The 17,895-nt window shown below is 57.1% G+C and overlaps 1 protein-coding gene across 2 annotated transcripts in view; it reads right to left on the minus strand.

The window, feature by feature from the left end:
• Nucleotides 1-17,895, minus strand: part of SMOC2 (SPARC related modular calcium binding 2) — a 143,086-nt gene that overhangs the window by 80,865 nt on the left and 44,326 nt on the right. For both annotated transcript variants that reach the window (XM_082730437.1, XM_082730436.1), the window contains exons 3-4: nt 11,388-11,494; nt 10,416-10,515 (exon numbers count right to left, since the gene is read on the minus strand). In XM_082730437.1, coding sequence (XP_082586563.1) covers nt 10,416-10,515; nt 11,388-11,494 — 207 coding nt within the window. The remainder of the gene's footprint in view (nt 1-10,415; nt 10,516-11,387; nt 11,495-17,895) is intronic.

The raw sequence follows: 17,895 nt of genomic DNA on the forward strand, positions 1-17,895 counted from the left end.
TGCTTTTTTTGTTTTTTACTTTTATTTTTACAGTGTTCCAAGAATCATTGCTTATTTTCCACAGCCAGTGCTCCACGACAACTCGTGCCCTCCTTAGTAGCCACCACCAGGCTCACCCGACACCCCACCCCCTCCCCTCCAAAACCCTCAGTTTGTTTCTCAGAGTCCACAGTCTCTCATGGTTTGTCTCCCCTTCCGATTTCCCCCAACTCACTTCCTCCTCTCCGTGTTATTCCTTATGCCCCACAGTAAGTGAAACCATATGATAATTGACTCTCTCTGCTTGACTTATTTCACTCAGCAAAATCTCCTCCAGTCCCGTCCATGTTGCTACAAAAGTGGGGTATTCGTCCTTTCTGATGGAGGCATCATACCCCATAGTGTATATGGACCACATCTTCCTTATCCATTCGTCCGTTGAAGGGCATCTTGGTTCTTTCCACAGTTTGGCAACCGTGGCCATTGCTGCTATGAACATTGGCAAAACTGCATGCTGACTAGAATCCATGAACCCCAACCAGAAATCAGCTCTCACTCTTTCCTTACGGTTTTCTGGCGATAAGGGTGTGCTGAAGAATTCTCAGCAATTGGAATGAGAATTGGGAGAGAAACGGGTGAGATTGCAGGACTCAGGTGCAGAAAAAGGCTTCAAAACGGGGGCCTGAGGGACAGTGAACACCTTCGTAAGCTGCGGGCTGGCCAGCTACACCGTAGAGACCTGATCCCTGCTCACAGACAGAAACACTGCCCCTCGGATTCATCTCTCAAAGGGCACAGCTGAAGTCCCTCCACGGGTGAACTCTCATCCCATGTAAATGCTACTTTAAAGGACATGACTTTTTTAGCAATTACGGTATGCGTGACCAGTGGAGGAAACCACAAAAATACAACGTGGAGAGAAGAACACCTATGATTTAAGGGGGAGATCATGTGAGTTGTGGTTCTGAGCACCTGGTTCAGATCCAGCTACGGTCTGGAATCCCACTATGTTGCCAGCAGGGCGTCCAACGGAGGGTGCCAGGTTCCGCTGCGAGTCCGCGGTCTCAGCAGGCTCCTTCCCCAGCCTCAGACACCACGATGGAGGACAGTCTCCCGTGTGCGCAGCCGCGGCAGAAGGGAGAGGGTTCATGAGGCCCAGGCAGGGGAGCACAGATCCAGCAGGCCAAATGGCCAGCTCCGTCAGGGCCCAGTTCAACAAGCCACCATGATTTATCTCTTTCTGGAAATCGCACGTTCAAGTAGAGACTTACAGCATCACATGGCTTCGTTTCAGAAAAAAAGAGACAGAATCGGGGGTTGGAGAGAAAAGGAACAGAAAGAAGCGTGGGCTCCATGCCTCCTGAATTTTCTGGACACGCGTCTCTCTGCCGTGGCTCTGAGTAACCCAGTGGGCCTCGTGTCCTCGGAAAGCCGTCTCCCTGTCCCTTCCAGGCCCCTCCTCCCACCATAGGACAAACCAGCGGGCTTTCCTCAGGCACTGGCTGGTGACGTCTGCTCCTCATTCCGTGCTCAGAACAGCCTGCGGTGCCGTGAACGATCCCGCAAACAGCTCATGGCCGCACGGTGCAGGGGGTCGCAGAACCGGGACCAGAGCATGAACTCACCACCCACAGCTCTGTGACCCTCAGCAGGCAGCTGCACCTGCTCCAACCTCCCTTCCCTCATCTGCAAAATGGGCCGTGTCGGGAGCGTCTGCAGGCTGATGAGGAGGACGGCAGAGAGCCTGGTGGCGCGAGGCTCACCATGATCGTTCAGCTGAAACAATCAGGTGCCCCGAGGTCTGTGGCACAGTCCGCCATGGCCTCTGTCTGCACGTAGGAGTGTTTCACAGGCAGAGGTGGTGACAAGGTCCACACCCGACAGACAGCAACACCGTCCGCACTCAGAGCAAGCAGGCAGGCAGGGCACCTACGAGCCTGGGGGACGTCGGCATCTCTCCGGGATCACGGTCGTGGGTTCCTTCAACACATGCTCACTGCGTGCGGCCAACACACGATGCAAGAGAGACAGCGCTGAAGAGTTTCATGTGCTTTGGGGAGATGAGCTTGAGCTGGAACTCACTGAAGCAACGGGCCCAGCAGCTGTGAGCACACTCTGTGCGCGGTTCCGACGGTGCCGGTCGCTGTCCTCAGTCCTCCCCATCCATCATGTCATTTAACGCCGACAACAACCCCATGAAGTAGGTACCAGCATTATGGCCACTACATGGACGGGAAGACTGAGATCTGGGCAGGTGCCTAACTGGCCCAGGTCACTTAGCCAGTAAGCGGCAGGGCCAGGATCCCTGTCTGCACTGTTTGCCCTTGGGGAGCCGAGCAGACAGGCAGGCCCCAGAAGCGGATGGAGGGGCCAACAGACACCCCTGGGGGAGAGCAGTGTGAGTCGGGAGCAAGGCCAGCAGCACCCTGGGGCACGCGTGCGTGCCGGGCACCTGCTTGTCCCCTTGTTGTGTGCAAACCTCTGCTTGCGAGGACACAGCTCCCCATGTGGGGACTGTCTGAGCAGCCTGGCCCCTGCAGATTCTGGTGTGGGGCAGACCCTGCCTCAGAGTCAGGGAGCCTGAGAGTGACCCGTGGAGGTGGACAGCACCTCAGCCAGCTCCAACAGGCCCCTGATCTCAGGCCTGCTGACCCCTCGGCAGCCAACAGGCCCAGCGGTAGAGAGCCAGGGCAGAGAGACAGAGAGTGAGACGCGTGGGTGTCAAGCCCGGGTTGGAAACCAAAGCCGACGTCCAAGCGCTTGGAAACCAGCCAACCCCATAACGCTCTTTGGTCCAGGGCCAGCCCTACAAAGGGCTCCGGACACAGTCACGTGCTTGAGCCAATGTGCACAATGGCAGTTGCCGGCACCCGATTTTTTTTTTTTAAGATTTTATTTATTATTTATTTGACAGACAGAGATCACAAGTAGACAGAGAGGCAGGCAGAGAGAGAGGGAGGAAGCAGGCTCCCCGCCGAGCAGAGAGCCTGATGCGGGGCTCGATCCCAGGACCCTGAGATCATGACGTGAGCCGAAGGCAGAGGCTTTACCCCACTGAGCCACCCAGGCGCTGACCTGCACCCAATTTTTAACCGATCACTACAGCCCAGCTCCTGCCTGGTTACCTCCCGGGGGCCTCACGACACCCAACCCCGTGAATACCAGTGTCAAAGCTTAGAAACGCCCAGTCTAGAGAACATCATGACCTTCCGTGAATCATTCCATAACTGTGTCCAACATGATGGGCCCCTGCCCTCCCCCACGGGACCCAACCCAGGAACGATGTGGCTCTCTTCTTTCACTCCCTGAGACCCGTGCCCGTGTCCAGCTGGCCCCATCAGTTTCCCTAGGGTGACACAGCAGCTGGCCCTCAGGGCAGTGGCTCCTCTGGTTCAAGACCAGAGGACTGGTCTTGCTTCCAGGACTGTGATGCTTCCAGGGTATCAGTAGATGGTGCAGGAGCAGCTCTGGCGAACCCCCAGTCTTCCCTGTACGTAAGGCTACATATCATACACCCATCACACACAGACGCTGACAGCAGCAAGTAACACCTCACACTAGCTGAGCAGTCATGACCTTAACGGCCACAGATTTCTCTTGAGTGTCTGACAAATCCTGGCTTTACAGGAATCGCTGGGAGGGGCGCCTAGAGGGCTCCGCTGGTGGAGCGTCCGACTCTTGATTCAGCTCAGTCATGATCTCAGGGCTGTGAAATGGAGCCCCGTGTCGGGCCCTGCGCTGGGCATCTCCCTCTGCCTTTCTGCCCCGCCAACTCTCGTGTGCGTGTGTGCGTGTGCGCGTGCCTGTGTGTGTGTGTGCGTGTGTGTGTGTGTGTGTGTGTGTGTGCACGCGCGGCCTCTCTCTCTGTCTCCCTCTAAAAACAGTTCCACAGTCTGGAAAGCGTATCAGAAGTTTAACAAGCGCTGTATTGGCTCGATCAGATTACTGTTTCGTCTCATCAGGGTTGTGAAATGAGTTTGCTGGATACCTCGCTGACGGTCACCGCGGTGCCGGGTGACTTGCATTTCTCTCCAGAGCCCATCGCAGTGAGTGACGTCTGCACTGCCTCCCAGCAGCCACAGGAACCCTACTCTGGGTCTTGCCCCAACGACCCACAGGCTCTGTCCTCAGACCTAAAGCTCTCTGTTCTTACTCCCTTGCCCGTATGCGCCGAAATGTCTTCCTTTACTCTCATTTTTCAGGAAGAGAATTATTAAGGTGAAAAAAAAGCCATTTTGAGAGAAAAAGGGGGCTCCTTCTGATCAGTAACCTTTCTGCTTCACACAAAGCAACCCTGAATTTGCATTTCAAGCATTTGTACAAAGAAATACTCCAGAGACTCGAGAAGCCAGCTGCGGCTGTGCTGTTGACGTCAGGATTTGGAAATCCAGTTGTTCCAGAAGTTTCTTTCAAATTCCTCAGCTGTGCAGGTTGGTCACTGAGCACCAGGGAAATTCATGAGTGAAAAATGAAAAAAAAAGCTTCTCTCTACCAAGGGAACATTTTCAGAAATGATTAGGATTTTCATAGAAATGTGAAGTGCCGCCGTCAGGGGGAGGCCAAAGCTACAGGCACTGGGGAGGTGCAGGACACATACGGGCAACGTCCTGAGAGGCCTCCGACCTAACCCCAAGGCTGCTCTCCTGCACGCCTGGACCTTCCCAGACCCAGCAGGGAAATCACTCAGATGAGTGATCAGGAAAGGGCCGCTGACGTACTCATCCCTCTCTGCAGACAAGCGATGCCTCCAATAACTGACCCCAACGAGAGATGACACCGGGCATGATAGAACGAGCCGGGAAATGCGTGGGGCCGAGAGCCGGCTTTCTGTCCTGCCCCACGAAGGCACGGGGACTCGGGGAGTGGGGATCTCGGGTTGGACAGGACCCCCAGCCTGCTCGGGACAACTCAACCCACCGCCGACCCTGGTTTGGGGGGGGATGGGCGCTCCCAGGCGGGCCTCAGCCACGGATGCGGATGTCTCCCCTCTCCTGCTCTGTGGCCCCAGACCTACAGCGGACGTCGGACACAAACTCCCAGCTGAGCCACCCACAACGGTTCCGGGGATGTCGTGACACGGAGAGTTCTTGCGGGCAGGTTCAGCTCACGTGTCTCACGCTGCTTTGTACCTGTGCCAGGAATAAGCTCTTGGCCACGGTGCACAGTTGCAGAAGGGAGGGGAGAGCCTGGAGCGATTCCCAAGTAATAGCGGAGGCACAAGCTACAAAAACCCGCCCTTGGAGAAGAGTCCTTTGTTTCTGAGTTCTACTCTGCCTCCGGTAACGTCAGTCTTCAAGTCTTCAGAAGAAGAAAAAGTTCTTGCAGAATAAATATGAATCAGCAACGTCCAGATGGAGGCGTGTCGACCCGGCCCCCCAGCAGCACAGGGGGTGCGGGACCGGCTCGGGGCCCCCAGCAGCACAGGGGGTGCGGGACCGGCTCGGGGCCCCCAGCAGCACAGGGGGTGCGGGACCGGCTCGGGGTCCCCAGCAGCACAGGGGGTGCGGGACCGGCTCGGGGCCCCCAGCAGCACAGGGGGTGCGGGACCGGCTCAGGGTGTTCCCGTCATTTCCTTCAGCCCCTGAGCATCTCCCATGCAGAGACCCTGAGCGTAAAGCCATCTCCTGACCCAGGGATTAAATCCACAGGGCTTGGTGAGCAAAGAAATCTCCAAACCATAAGCAAGAAACACGACAGGGCAACGTCTGGGACGCAGCTGGCGGTGGCTCCAAGAGCAGCCTTTCGGACCTGATGCTTCTCAAGGCGATGTGCCGCCTGCCCCCACGCGCTCTCCCCTGGAAGGCTGGGAGCTCCCACCAGCCTCGCGCTCACCTTTGCACCGGCCTCAGGACCCGCAGGCAGCGGGGAAGCGAGGAGCCCGGCTGAGAACAAGTACCAGACCCCCGTGCCCCTTCTTGCGGCAGCGCGTCCCCCCCAGAACGGTGGTCGCCTGTCCACCCTCACGCAGCAAGCCGACCTCACCCCCCGGGACACGCGTGTCTGCAGTGCCCTGAACAGACCGTGCGCGCCTTGCCTGGCAGGGGCTCAGCCACAAACGAATCAGCAGCGCACGTCGAGTGGATTCCTTGTGGGGGGCGGGTCACATTGGATGCCCTCCGTGACTTTCCAGGTGATCGTGTCACGTACGCTCTGGTCAACTAACGCAGCATCTTAGGACTCGTTAGGGGGTCGCCACGCTCAGTGGTTCAGTCGTCAGGAAGCGCATGTCCACGGGGTGTCGTGGGCCAGGATCTGCCACCCCAAACCCGCCCCTCCACCGAAGCCTCGGCCTCTCCCTGCTTGAGCGCCACTGAGTCCGTGGCCACGGCTGGAAGGACACGGCACGAGACTCACTAGCTATGGAAATCGGAGCAGAGCGCTGACCCCGGGGGCCCGTCCTGGGTTCATGCGGATAAAGCCCGTGGCGGGTTTCCGGAAGCAGTGAGGAGCCGATGGGCAGGGTGGGGGCAGGCGCAGCGCCTGTCCTCCAAGTGCCTTGCCAGGGCCTGGACAAAACCTCCACCTACTCGTCTCCAGGTCTCACGCCTGGAGTTACGCATTTTCCAAGTAAGTTCATGGCTCGTGAATTTGCATTTTTGGATTTGGCTGAAAATGTGGGCTATGGAGACAAAAGCTAAGAGTTTTAAGTCGTAGCTCTGTCCCAAGCAAAGAGGCCTTGGGTGGAGTCCCCACCTGTAAACTAGAAGGAACTAGAAGGTAAGACCACTTCCGTCCGGGCAGCCGTGATGCCCGACGCCCGGAGGTCCCTCAGACACCAGCAGCAGCCGCTGCACGGACACGGCCACCGAGCCGCCGCCTCTGCTTCTGCAGACCGTCGAGGACGGCAGCCGGGCATCCGCAACCCGTCCCTTCTGCGCCTCTCACCCAGCCCTCCCTCCAGCCCCGGTGTGGCCTCAGTTCCCCGCCCCCCCCATGCCCTGAGGTTGAGGGTTCAAGTCCCTGTGCTATTTCTTCCAATGACCTCTGCAGTTTTCACTTTTTCTCTTTAAAGCTGTGGACTTCTGCCCTCCTGCCACCGACATGCCTGCACAGCCTGACAATCTGTCGTCGAAGATCCAGAGAAGCACTTCCCGGGCACGCAGAGTCGACACGTCCCCCCCTCTCCAGTCAAAATCCTCTGCCCCTGGAGCGGCCATCTGATCCTACCACAAGCCCTTCCTCATGCCTTTGTGGCTTTCTGCCCAGGGATGTTTCTCTAAGTGCAGGAGTTGAGTTTGATTTGTGTTTTGAATTTTAAGTGGACTCGTGTGTTCTGTGGCGCTTCCGCTCAGGACCACATTGGCACCGTGGGACCGAGCAAGCTGACCAAAACACATGGTCCATCCAGTTGGACACTGTGGCCGTCCATCCGTTCCCCAGATCCGGTTGTTGCCACAAACGGGGGTCTGGACGCTCTGCGCGTGTCTCTGGCTGCAAACTAGAGTGAGCGTCCCTGGAGCCACACCACCCCGTTACCCCATGTTGGAGGCCAGCGGGTTCTGCTGGTGCAGTGGGGGAGGGTCCGTGCACCCATGTCCCTATCAACACATCACAGATCACTTTTTCTTTGCTGTTAATTGGGAGGGGCAGGGGTGTGGAAGAGACTCTCATGGCAATGTTAATTGGCATTTCTCTGGTACTAGTGAGCCTACACACTTCCTCCTATGTTCGCGGGTCATTAGGGTTTCCTCCTTTATAAAACGCTGTGTCTCTTTAGGACTTTTGACCATTTTTCTGCTCAAGTGTCTCATCTCATTCTCCTTATCAATTAATAGGAATTTTGGTCTTTTGCATTAATGGCTTAAGATTATATAATTATGGAATGAAGGACTGTTCCCCCTTTTAAAGGGTCTTCTGGGAGAAGCGAGCGGGTGGAGGACTTGGGGGCAGGAGGTCCTCTCCCTCTTCTGACACCTCAGTAACATGAGCACGTCTGCTCCCTCCCCAAGCCTACCTCACCGTGCACTGGCAAAGGTTCGCAATAGACACAGGTGCCCGTTCTGAATGACGGCTTCCGTTGACGAGTACATTTTAACTCTCTTGTCACAATTTCATGGGGGGTGTTTATAGGGTAAAGCTGGTGTGAACTCCAGGACGAAAGACAGCTGTTGAACAGGGAGCCTGACGCGATTTTAATAAACTGGGTGAAACCACGGCCACGGTTTACAGCGAGTGGATCCTGGGCACCAGCGGTAGAGGCGCGCGCCCGTCCACCAGGGAGGAAAGGACGCTGTCCCCGGAGAACGGGTCCCTGGCTGGTTGCAGATGGAAACTGCGGTCCCCTGCAGTGGTGCCCACACAAGGACCCCAGCAGGGACGTCCTACCCCCGCTTTGCTGCATTACCCGTGAGGCTCTGTCAGCATCTGGGGAGAAGTCACAGTGCCTTATGCCGACGTCTGTCACAAGGAGATCATGCACGTGTGTGTGTCGTGTGTGTGGCACCGTGTGCGCGTGTGACCGAACATTGTGAGTCTCCGCACACGTCACGTGTGTGGGTGTGAGCACGACCGTCCCGAACCCCTACCTGGCCTCAGACTCTCACCACAATTCCCCAAACCCTGCAGTTTCCAAGCACGGACACCTGCTTTCCCACACCCGCACTCCTGCAGAACAAAAGCACGACACAGCGTGGGGTCGGCAGACGTCTCCCAGGACGCCTCGGAAGTTACAGAGGGCGCCGCAGGGTCCGCGGGTGTGAGGGGACGCAGCCCACGCAACCCCCGCCCCGGCCCAGCAGTGAGAACAGACGCTCACGCGGAGACAGGGAGTCTGAGAGCCGCGCGCCCCGCCTTCGCCGCTAGCCTGACCCGACCCACCGAGCCGGGCGCAGGCCCCACGCGAGAAACGCCGGACTCTCAAGCACACTGTTTCCCCAAACCCAACACATGGGCCAAAAAAATCCACACAGCCACTACGAAAACACAGCATCTCTATATAGTCTAATTATAATTGCTGGTACCTGGTTGGGAAGAGGATGTGTTAGCGGGTACTGTAGTGGCTTGATTCCAAAACCAAAGTACTATTTGGAGAATGTGAGAGATTCGGCCGAGTTTGTACACATGGCTTCCCAATACAGACCTTTCAGACACAAGCTAATTTCTAACAGTATCACCAAAGTCACAGAATTGGACATCCCCCCAGTTTTCTCCTTCACAAAATAAGCTCGGTGCCTCATGGAGTCGCACGCCTGGAAAGAAACCTGTGCGACGGCGTCTCCCAGAATGAGAGGCGCGGAGGGCGGCGCGCAGCGTCAGTCACGTCCCGCTTCCTTTCCTTTGCTCCGTGAGGTCGTAGAGGAATTATTAGGTGCAAGCGTTAGCTCACTAAGAATATTTGTCAGCAATTTTTAGCTCTTGGACAACCAGGGAGTTTTAAAAAATAAATCTTTTTTAATTCCACATGATGCACACCCGCGGCTTTTAAGTGCTGACCAGTGACTGGAAAGACGAGGTTCGTGTTCCTGTTAACTACAGACGTCATCATCCTGTAGCCGTCGTGAGTTCTGGCCTGCGCCCTGGCTCCCCGTGTGAGCGTCTGAATCATGAACAGAATTCCTCATTATAAGATGTCTCACTTTTAAAAAGTGAGTCTAGGGCGCCTGGGTGGCTAAGTGAGTTAAGCCTCTGCCTTTGGCTCAGGTCATGATCTCAGGGTCCTGGGATCGAGCCCCGCATCGGGCTCTCTGCTCCGCGGGGAGCCTGCTTCCTCCTCTCTCTCTCTCTGCCTGCCTCTCTGCCTACTTGTGATCTCTCTGTCAAATAAATAAATAAAATCTTTAAAAAAAAAAAAAAGTGAGTCTAAAAGTACATCCTAAAGGTAAACGCTTCGATGTTTTACGTAAAAACTCGGGAACACGCGTAGTGCTTCGTTTTCACAACGGCTGCTTTGACTGTGGACTCGAGTCCTATCTGGGAACCGGATGCAGAGATCACCAGTCCCTTCAGAGATGGTCAGATCGCTCCCCCAGGCCGATCAATCACAACTCACGCTGTCACACTCTCTCCAGTGAAAACGACCAGGCCCATTTATACCATTTTTGGTAAAATACTAAAGAAAAATGGATTATTTCATAGGTTACACTCCAAAGGCTTAATAAAGAATGAGCCCCTTTTTCTTTGCAAACATATACATATAAAACCAGAACATTTTTCTTTTTTCCCCAAAAGAAACATGTGGCAGTTTCCACTGCTGACTACAGTCCTTGTGGTCGTTCCTGAAAAACCCCGCATCCTGAATCAAAGAACCTACCAGAGCCAGAGCAGATCCCCCGCGGCAGAGCCGTCTTGAACAGCTCTCCCTGTTGGCGGCTTCGTCCCTGCCCCGTGACTCCCACAACCACCCCACAGGGTCCCCTGGGAACCACGTGCAGATCCGGCCACACCCAAAGAACTCGGCGGTGGTCAGTGGCCGGCGCGGGGTGCGCTCGCAGACCTACCCGGGCACCTGGGCGTCTTGTGGGCCACGGCCGTGCCGCTGACGGGCCTCCCGTTGGGCGTGACGCACCAGCAGTATCCGGTATAGCTGTGACATTGCACCTGCGGGCGGACGGGACAGCGGTCAGCTCTGGCCGCGCGCATCTCCCGTCACCGCGTCCGCACCCCCGGCGAAGGGCAGGGCAGAACCGCCTCCCGCAACCCCGCAGCTGCGCGGCCACGTCCAGGACGCCTGCCCGCCTGAGCTGCAGCCGCCGCTCGTGTCTCCACGGGGAGCTGGGCCCCAGGGTCCAGGGACACGCTCAGCCTCTCCCCGCGGCCCCGCGGTGGACGCCAGGGGAAGGGGCAGCGTCCCTCCCCACCTCGGTCCGCGGCATCGCTCCTGCCCTGCCCCCACGCCGGGGTCTCCCGAGCGTCTCTCCTGCCCCCGCTCCCTGACCCCAGGCCTCGCAGCGTCCCTCCGGCTCCCCAGGGCCTCCGGGGCATCCTGCGCACTACCCCTCCCCCATCTCCTCAGCCTCCCTCTTGCCCACCCCAGGGTCTCCCTGTCACCCCTGCCTCTCTCCCACCCTGGGGGCTCTCCGGCCCTGCCCCCCGCCAGGCTCTCCCTGGCCTCCCTCCTGCCCCCCGAGGTCTCCCCAGCATCCTTCCGGGGGGGGGGTCTACTCTCTACTCTCAGAACTCAGAATCCTTCTGGGACTAGATGCTCAGTGAAGAGCTTGGTGCCCAGGCGCCGACGCCCCTCAAGGGGGCTGGGGGGCAGGACAGGGTGACCCAGATGGACAGCAAGGCCCCAACAGAGACCCCTGCTCCCCGGAAAGGCGTGAGTGACTTTACTTGCACAACTGGCCGTGGAAGTCAGCCCTGTCCTTCACTCGCTCCCGACCAGGGCAGCGACCTCTGCCACGGGAGCCCCCGCCCTCCTCCCACGGCGCGCCGCCCGCCGGCTGCAGACGCTGCGGAGAGCAGGTCACCTGGCTGTAGGCGCCGTCCTCGTCACACTCCGGGATGAACACCTGCTGCAGCTCCTTGCGGGCCTGCTCCTGGGTGTACTTCCTCTCGGCCACGCACCTGGACACGTCTGCGGAAGGAGCAGAGCACAGGCGTCCCTTACACACCCCGGAGGGGCTGGCGCGGAGTCACCCGCTGTGGGTGGAGGCGGGCGGAGGGTCCCCCATGGAAGGACCCAGGCCTGCGCGGTGGGAAGTGGGGTGCTCTGCGCACTCAGCGAGCAGACCTGAGGCTCAGAGACGGCCCCTCTGCTTCTCCGGCTGCAAGGACTTTGCTTCCTCGAAGGTGAAGACGTGCCCCCGTGGGGCCAGCGGCAGACGGCCGTCTGTGGGTCCCAGCGGGGCTGTGAGCTCACCAGCTCCAGGACACACTCCACGGCCAGGTCCAGAAGCCCCTCTAAGATCAGACCCAAGGCCCTGGCCCTCCGCCGCGAGGTCTGGAGACCACCTTGGCCAGGAAACCACAGTGGTCCTCGTGTCCGTCATGCTGTCCCAAGGTCTCCAAGCCATACTGAGGCCCTTCCCCCACCCCCAACGACGCATGGAAAGTCTGACAATAAGTCAGATAAAAAGTCACACATCTTTAGTCCTCCCTCCACTGCGTCCCATATTTTCAGGTATTTGTACTAACATGACCATAACATATTTCAATGAAAGTTTCTACGTTCCTCCAGCTCCTCAGGGAACCACCTTCCGGGACCCAAGAAGCTCACAAAGAAGGGAGAGTCTGAACACACTGGCATGTATCGTCTCTGTGCGGACACCAGGAGTTTGGAGACAGACCCTCAAACCAAACACGGAGACGCGTGCATTGCAAGGGGCACGCTGGCTCGGGAGTGAGTCCCCCCGCTGTCCCCACAGCCTGCCACGGCCCGCACATGACCTCCGGGACCAGGAGGGACCGGAGCTCCCGCTGCTCGTGCCGGACGTCTGTGACGGGTGCAGAGGCGTGGACCCCCAGAGCCCCCAGTAGGGCAGGGCAGCAGCGCGCGCCCGTGTGGCGTCCACGAGCCCCAGGACACCCGCGCCAGCTCACGTTGCCGCTCCTCAGGCCGCCGTATGATGTCGCTCGTCTGAGTTTTCAGACCCAAGAAGAATGGCTTTCCCCATTTTTCTCAAGTGTTTCCAGATTTAAATAACAAGTTGTCTAGATCTTAAAGGCCGTCTGGACTCCAAGATCTACTTCTTCAAACGTGTCCACTGGCCAAGATCTTTAGATGGTGACTTTTGATTGCCTGGTATCGGAGACTGCTGGCTCGGACAGCGTGACTGCCCTCTGGGCAGCCGCTCCAGGGCTCCGGCTGTGGCCACAGCTCCCGCGGCGTCCAGGGGCTGAATATAGACTCTGCCACTCCACACACCCGTCCTGGTCTTCAGGGGGACGCGGGCTGCAGGCTGTACCGTGAGTTACGGGCACACACGCTGCAGAAAACAGCCTTTCATCCAGGCTCCGCGCTCACGTCCTGATCTACAGTCCGGCCTGGCCAGCCCGGGCTCAGCAACATGTGGTTTTAGTGCAGTCTGTGTTTTAGCTGAGGACAAATCATTGCTTTGCTGGACGGCTGTCCTCGTTTTTTAAGTATAACCTGTGGTTTGACTGTCTAAAACGAAAAGCGATATGACTTCCAGCTTGCGAGCTCCCACCAGGGCACAGACGGAATTACAAATCATGTCTAATATTTGGGCTATTGTGGGACATGGGAAAAGAGCATACATTTTCCAGGCAACTCACAGACCTTGTTCCTGGCTTGGACGCCTTCCCTAGAAGACTCTGCACTTAACTGCGGATCGGCTCAGACCGGCTCAGACCTCTCACGGGAGATTGAATTCCCCGTGTTGGTCCAGCATGCCGCTGGCTAGGAGGTCGCCGGAGGCATCCTGCGGCACAGAATGTGGGGCCTGTGTCAGCCGTTTTTCGGAAATGCAGCTCCGTTTGCCCACACCACCTGCTTGTGCCCCTGACTCTGGGTATCCTGAAATCAGGGTCTTTACCCCGGAGAAGGGTCAGCGGCCACCAGAGCAATTCCACTGGAATTTGCGAGAACACCAGGGATGGTACCGGAATGAGAACATCTCCCTTCCCTTCTCCTTAGTTCGTGGTTGGTACATTGCGGTCAGAACACTCCACGCCAGATCGACCCTTTTGGCAAGAGCTCGCCCTACGTGCCGTGCCGCTTAGTGATCCTGGGCGTGGACCCTCCCCCGTGTAAGCCCTTACACGGCTGACATGTGCCCGCTCGGCTAAGGCAGATGTCCCTCGTTACTGAAATCCTCGTACCAAGCACAGCGAGGTGAGAGGCGAGACGGGGTGTTTTCCTGGGCGGTGACTCGGGCGGGAGCGGCCACCACAGGGTCCTGACTCGGACTCGGTGCCGTGTGCCGGGGTGCAGACGGGCCCCGCCACTGCGTGCTCGCGGCCCAGCCCGGGCCCAGCGCAGACAGGGCTGGCCTCAGAGTAGGGGGCCAGACGAGCCGCGAGCGGCGGCCAGACAAAGGAGGCTGTCCCGGGGCGGTGGCCGCAGAAGCGCTGGTCCTGTGAGTGACGTGCTTTTATTTGTTCTGGCACCCAGTGAAGGCGGACACTGTTTCAAAGGTTGTAATATTTTATCCACCCGTAATTTTGAAGGCCAGACTCTGAGAAAAAGCAAGGACTCTGTGCTGCAAAGCTCTTTGCCTAAATTTCTCTAAATTTCTCCCTCCCTAATACAGGGGGTTGTGCTGTGATAAAAGCCAGAGGAACGGGCGGGGGGGCCCTCCACCCTCTGCCGCCAGGCCGCTAGGACAGCAAGGCCGAGCGTCTGAGGAGAGGAACCGAGTTTCCCTTCTAAATGACTATGATCAGTTTAAATGCAGAGAGACAGGAACAAATCGTAACAGGGAAAGCTTCAGTCCATAACCGGGGCGGCCCATTAGACACCCTGCGAACTCTCGCAACATCCATGCAGGAAACAACCAACCACAACCATCGGTGCGGGGACATGACCACGAGCGTCCAGGCATCGAAACGGACCCCCGCAAACTGTCACCACGCCCTTCCATCGGGTCTGAGTGCAGCGTCCCAGGACACACGGCGCGAGGCGGTGCCGACAGGCCCCCAGCGCTGCGGGCGCACGACCACGCGGAGAAGGCAGGCGTTGCTGAAGTGCGGGGAAGACACGGTTCACGCGACGTTCCAGAAAGCACTGGTGCGTTTCTGACCACGGCTTGAACGGGAAGGTGATGACGCTACCTGTCGTCCCGTCGACTTTAGTCCATGAGGAAGGACATTTCTAACATCAGACCTACTAGAACACTGGAAGGGAGTAAAAACGGGATTTGTGTAGGTTTCTGTGAGACAAGCACAGACCCAGTGAAAAAGTCCCAGAACACCTCCTTACGTCAAGGCTGCCTCAGAAAGCCTGTGGGCGGGAAGAAGTGCGGCTTACACAGGGCGGGTGGCACCGGCCAGGACCCAGCCTGTAGACGGGACAAAAGAGAGTCACATACACACAGACATGCACACACAGACACACGGGCATGGGCACACGCAGACACAGACATGTGCACCCAGCTACATGTGGGCACACGCTGACACATGTGCACACAGACACAGACACGTGCATTATGTACATGCATGTGTGCACGTGTGTGTAAGACACACCTACACAGAGACCCATGTGTGCATGCACCTAAATGCGCACGCGCACACTGATACACACATGCATACAGCCACGTGCACGTGTGCATACATGTAGGCAGAAATATATGTGTGTGATATGACCATGCGCACATGCACACATAGGCGGGACACGTGTGCAGACACACACATGTGCACACTGTGTACATGAACACAGAGATGCACGCATACACACATGCACACATGGATATACATGCACAGATGCACACAGAGATACTCACGCGCACGCACACACACACACACACACATGTGTATCCTACATAGACTTCTTCAGTGGAAATACCTGTTCCATTGAGAAAAGTAGCAGCAGCCTGACCACTGACGCACAGTGACTACTGACTTACAGTGACCGAACCACACCCTGAGGCGGAGGCTTGTCTGGCAGCATCCGGAGCCTTCTGTGATGCTGGTGCTTTCCTGGGTCCTGGCAATCCCAGGGGCGGCTGTTCTGTCACATATCCGTGATCACTTTGATTCCAGAAATCTCACAGCAGTTCCCATGCCTCCTGGCATTTTACGGTTCTTCTTCCTTTTTTTTCTTTTTTGACTTTTTTATTCAATGCCAGCAATTTGGATGAAAAGAAATCTCTAATTACCTCAGATCAAAAGAAAAGTATTAATGTGTTCGCTAAGTTTTGAAAATCAAAAGCCCACGGATCTAGGACCCTGAGACCCAGGCCTGGCTGACTCAGGAGTCGGACGCTCCACCGACGGAGCCCCGGGGTGCCTCACTCAGTTGTCTTACAATAACCCTGCAGCGAACAACGTCGTTCTAAAGTGACTCTACTATCTGTACCCGTGTCAGCGGAAGCGCCAAGTGAACGTGACTTTGAGATCTACAGGCACCTGCACGTTCTTTTTATTCTCACTTTGGATGAAATGGAACCAGCTTTCGTGAGGTGAGTTTTACTTCTACCCGCTTCCCTTCGCACACGTTCTGTGCCACAAGTTTACGGGATGGCATTGGAGCTGAGTGAGAACCCGGCCAGGAGAGTTAGCCGGAGCCGGGAGGCTGGGTCCGGACACACCGAAGCCAGCGAGGACCTTATCCAGAAGCGCTCTGGCGAGGCCCCACGGCGGGCACAGCCAAGCTGAGTCGGGTTTCCACCAGGAGAGCACGGGCCCCTCTGGCCCGGCTCTGACCCCGCACGGGGGTCCACAGCACGAGCGTTAATCCAGAGGCTTCCCCCGGCAGCTTCCTCGCGGCCTTCCCAGACGGCAGCTGATGGCCGTCGTCTAAGGGAACATGGCAGACGCAGGACCGTTAACTCGGGTGGTAACCGCCACCTCTGCGGCACGCTACCACAGCGGTGCCAGCACAGCTGATCGCTCCTAGATCCTTCTCTGAAGAACAGGGCGTCTGATACTTGAACTTCTTCTTAGATCATTCCTCCTGTGTCAGCACAGGTGACGCAGGGGCCAAACTACAATCAAGGCATCCGGATTTTTCTCAGATCGATGTGTCTAGAACCGGGACACACGAACTAGGACGAGGAAGGAAGGGGAGGGCCTACATGCCAGCTTCTCCATGGAAGCCACCTGGCAGCCGTGGACCTGCTGCTCCCGTGGCGCACGGCCAGTCGCGTCTCTAAGCTCCAGGACAGCTGCGGCAGCTGCGGCGTGCGGACGAGTCCAGCAAGTCCGCCCATCGGTGTCCGCACACCCGCGTCCCCACCCCTGCTCCCTGCCCTGCTCTCTGGTCCCCACCCCTGCTCCCCGCCCCCGCACCCGGCCCTGGCTCTGGTCCCCATCCATGCGCTCTGTGTGGTTTCGAGTCTGCTTCTGGGTTTCTCTCTTTACTTTGCTCATTTATCTTGTGTCCGGCTTCCCCACATGAGTGAGATCGCACAGTATTTGTCTTTCTCTGACCGACAGATTTCACTCCGCGGAATCCCCTCGAGCTGCATCCGCGTCGCTGCAAACGGCAAGATTCCATTTGTGTCAGAGTACTGTTCTGCCGTGCACGCGCCCAGACGCACACACACATGTCTGTGGACACTTGGGCGGCTCCCAGAGTCTGGCTATCATGGACATTGTTACTACGAACATCAGGTGTTCATATCCCGTCAAATTAGTGCTTCTGTATTTTGGGGGGTGAACACCCAGGAGTGCGATTGCTGGGCCGTAGGGCAGCTCTGCTTAACTTCCTGAGGACCCTCCGTGCTGCTCCCCAGAGTGGCCGCACCAGCCTCCGTTCCCACCGGCAGTGCGCAAGGGCTCCCCATTCTCCGCGTGCTCGCCAACACCTGCTGTTTCCTGTCTGGGTGATTTTAGCCGCTCTGACAGTGCGAGGGGGGAGCTCTCTGTGGTTTGATTTCATTTCATTTCCCTGATGATCAACAATGTGGAGCCTCTGCTCGTGTGTCGGACGCTTGTCTTTGTTCGAAAAATGTCTGTTCTTGTCTTCTGCCCATTTTTAACTGGATTATTTGGGGGTTTGGGTGTAAGTTGTACAAGTTCTTTGTACATTTGGGAACTAACCCCTTATTGGACACGTCATTTGCGAATGTCGTCTCCCATTCTGCAAGTTGCCTTTAGTTTTATTGACTGTTTCCTTCACGGCGCAGAAGCTTTTATTTTGAGGAAATCCCAATCGCTCATTGTAGCTTCTGCTTCCCTTCCCCCAGGAGACAGATCCAGGAAAATGCAAATCATTTTAGTCCCTGGACACCCGTCGGGGCGTCTGTCCTTCCCAGTAAAGTGCGTGAGAACGCCACGGGCAATTTGTGTTGAAAAGTGACGTTGAACAACGCAGGAACGGTGGATCCTGATGCGTAGGAGTCCTGGGGTCTAAAC

Source organism: Mustela nivalis, assembly GCF_964662115.1.
Source record: "Mustela nivalis genome assembly, chromosome: 5".
Lineage (NCBI taxonomy): Eukaryota > Metazoa > Chordata > Mammalia > Carnivora > Mustelidae > Mustela > Mustela nivalis.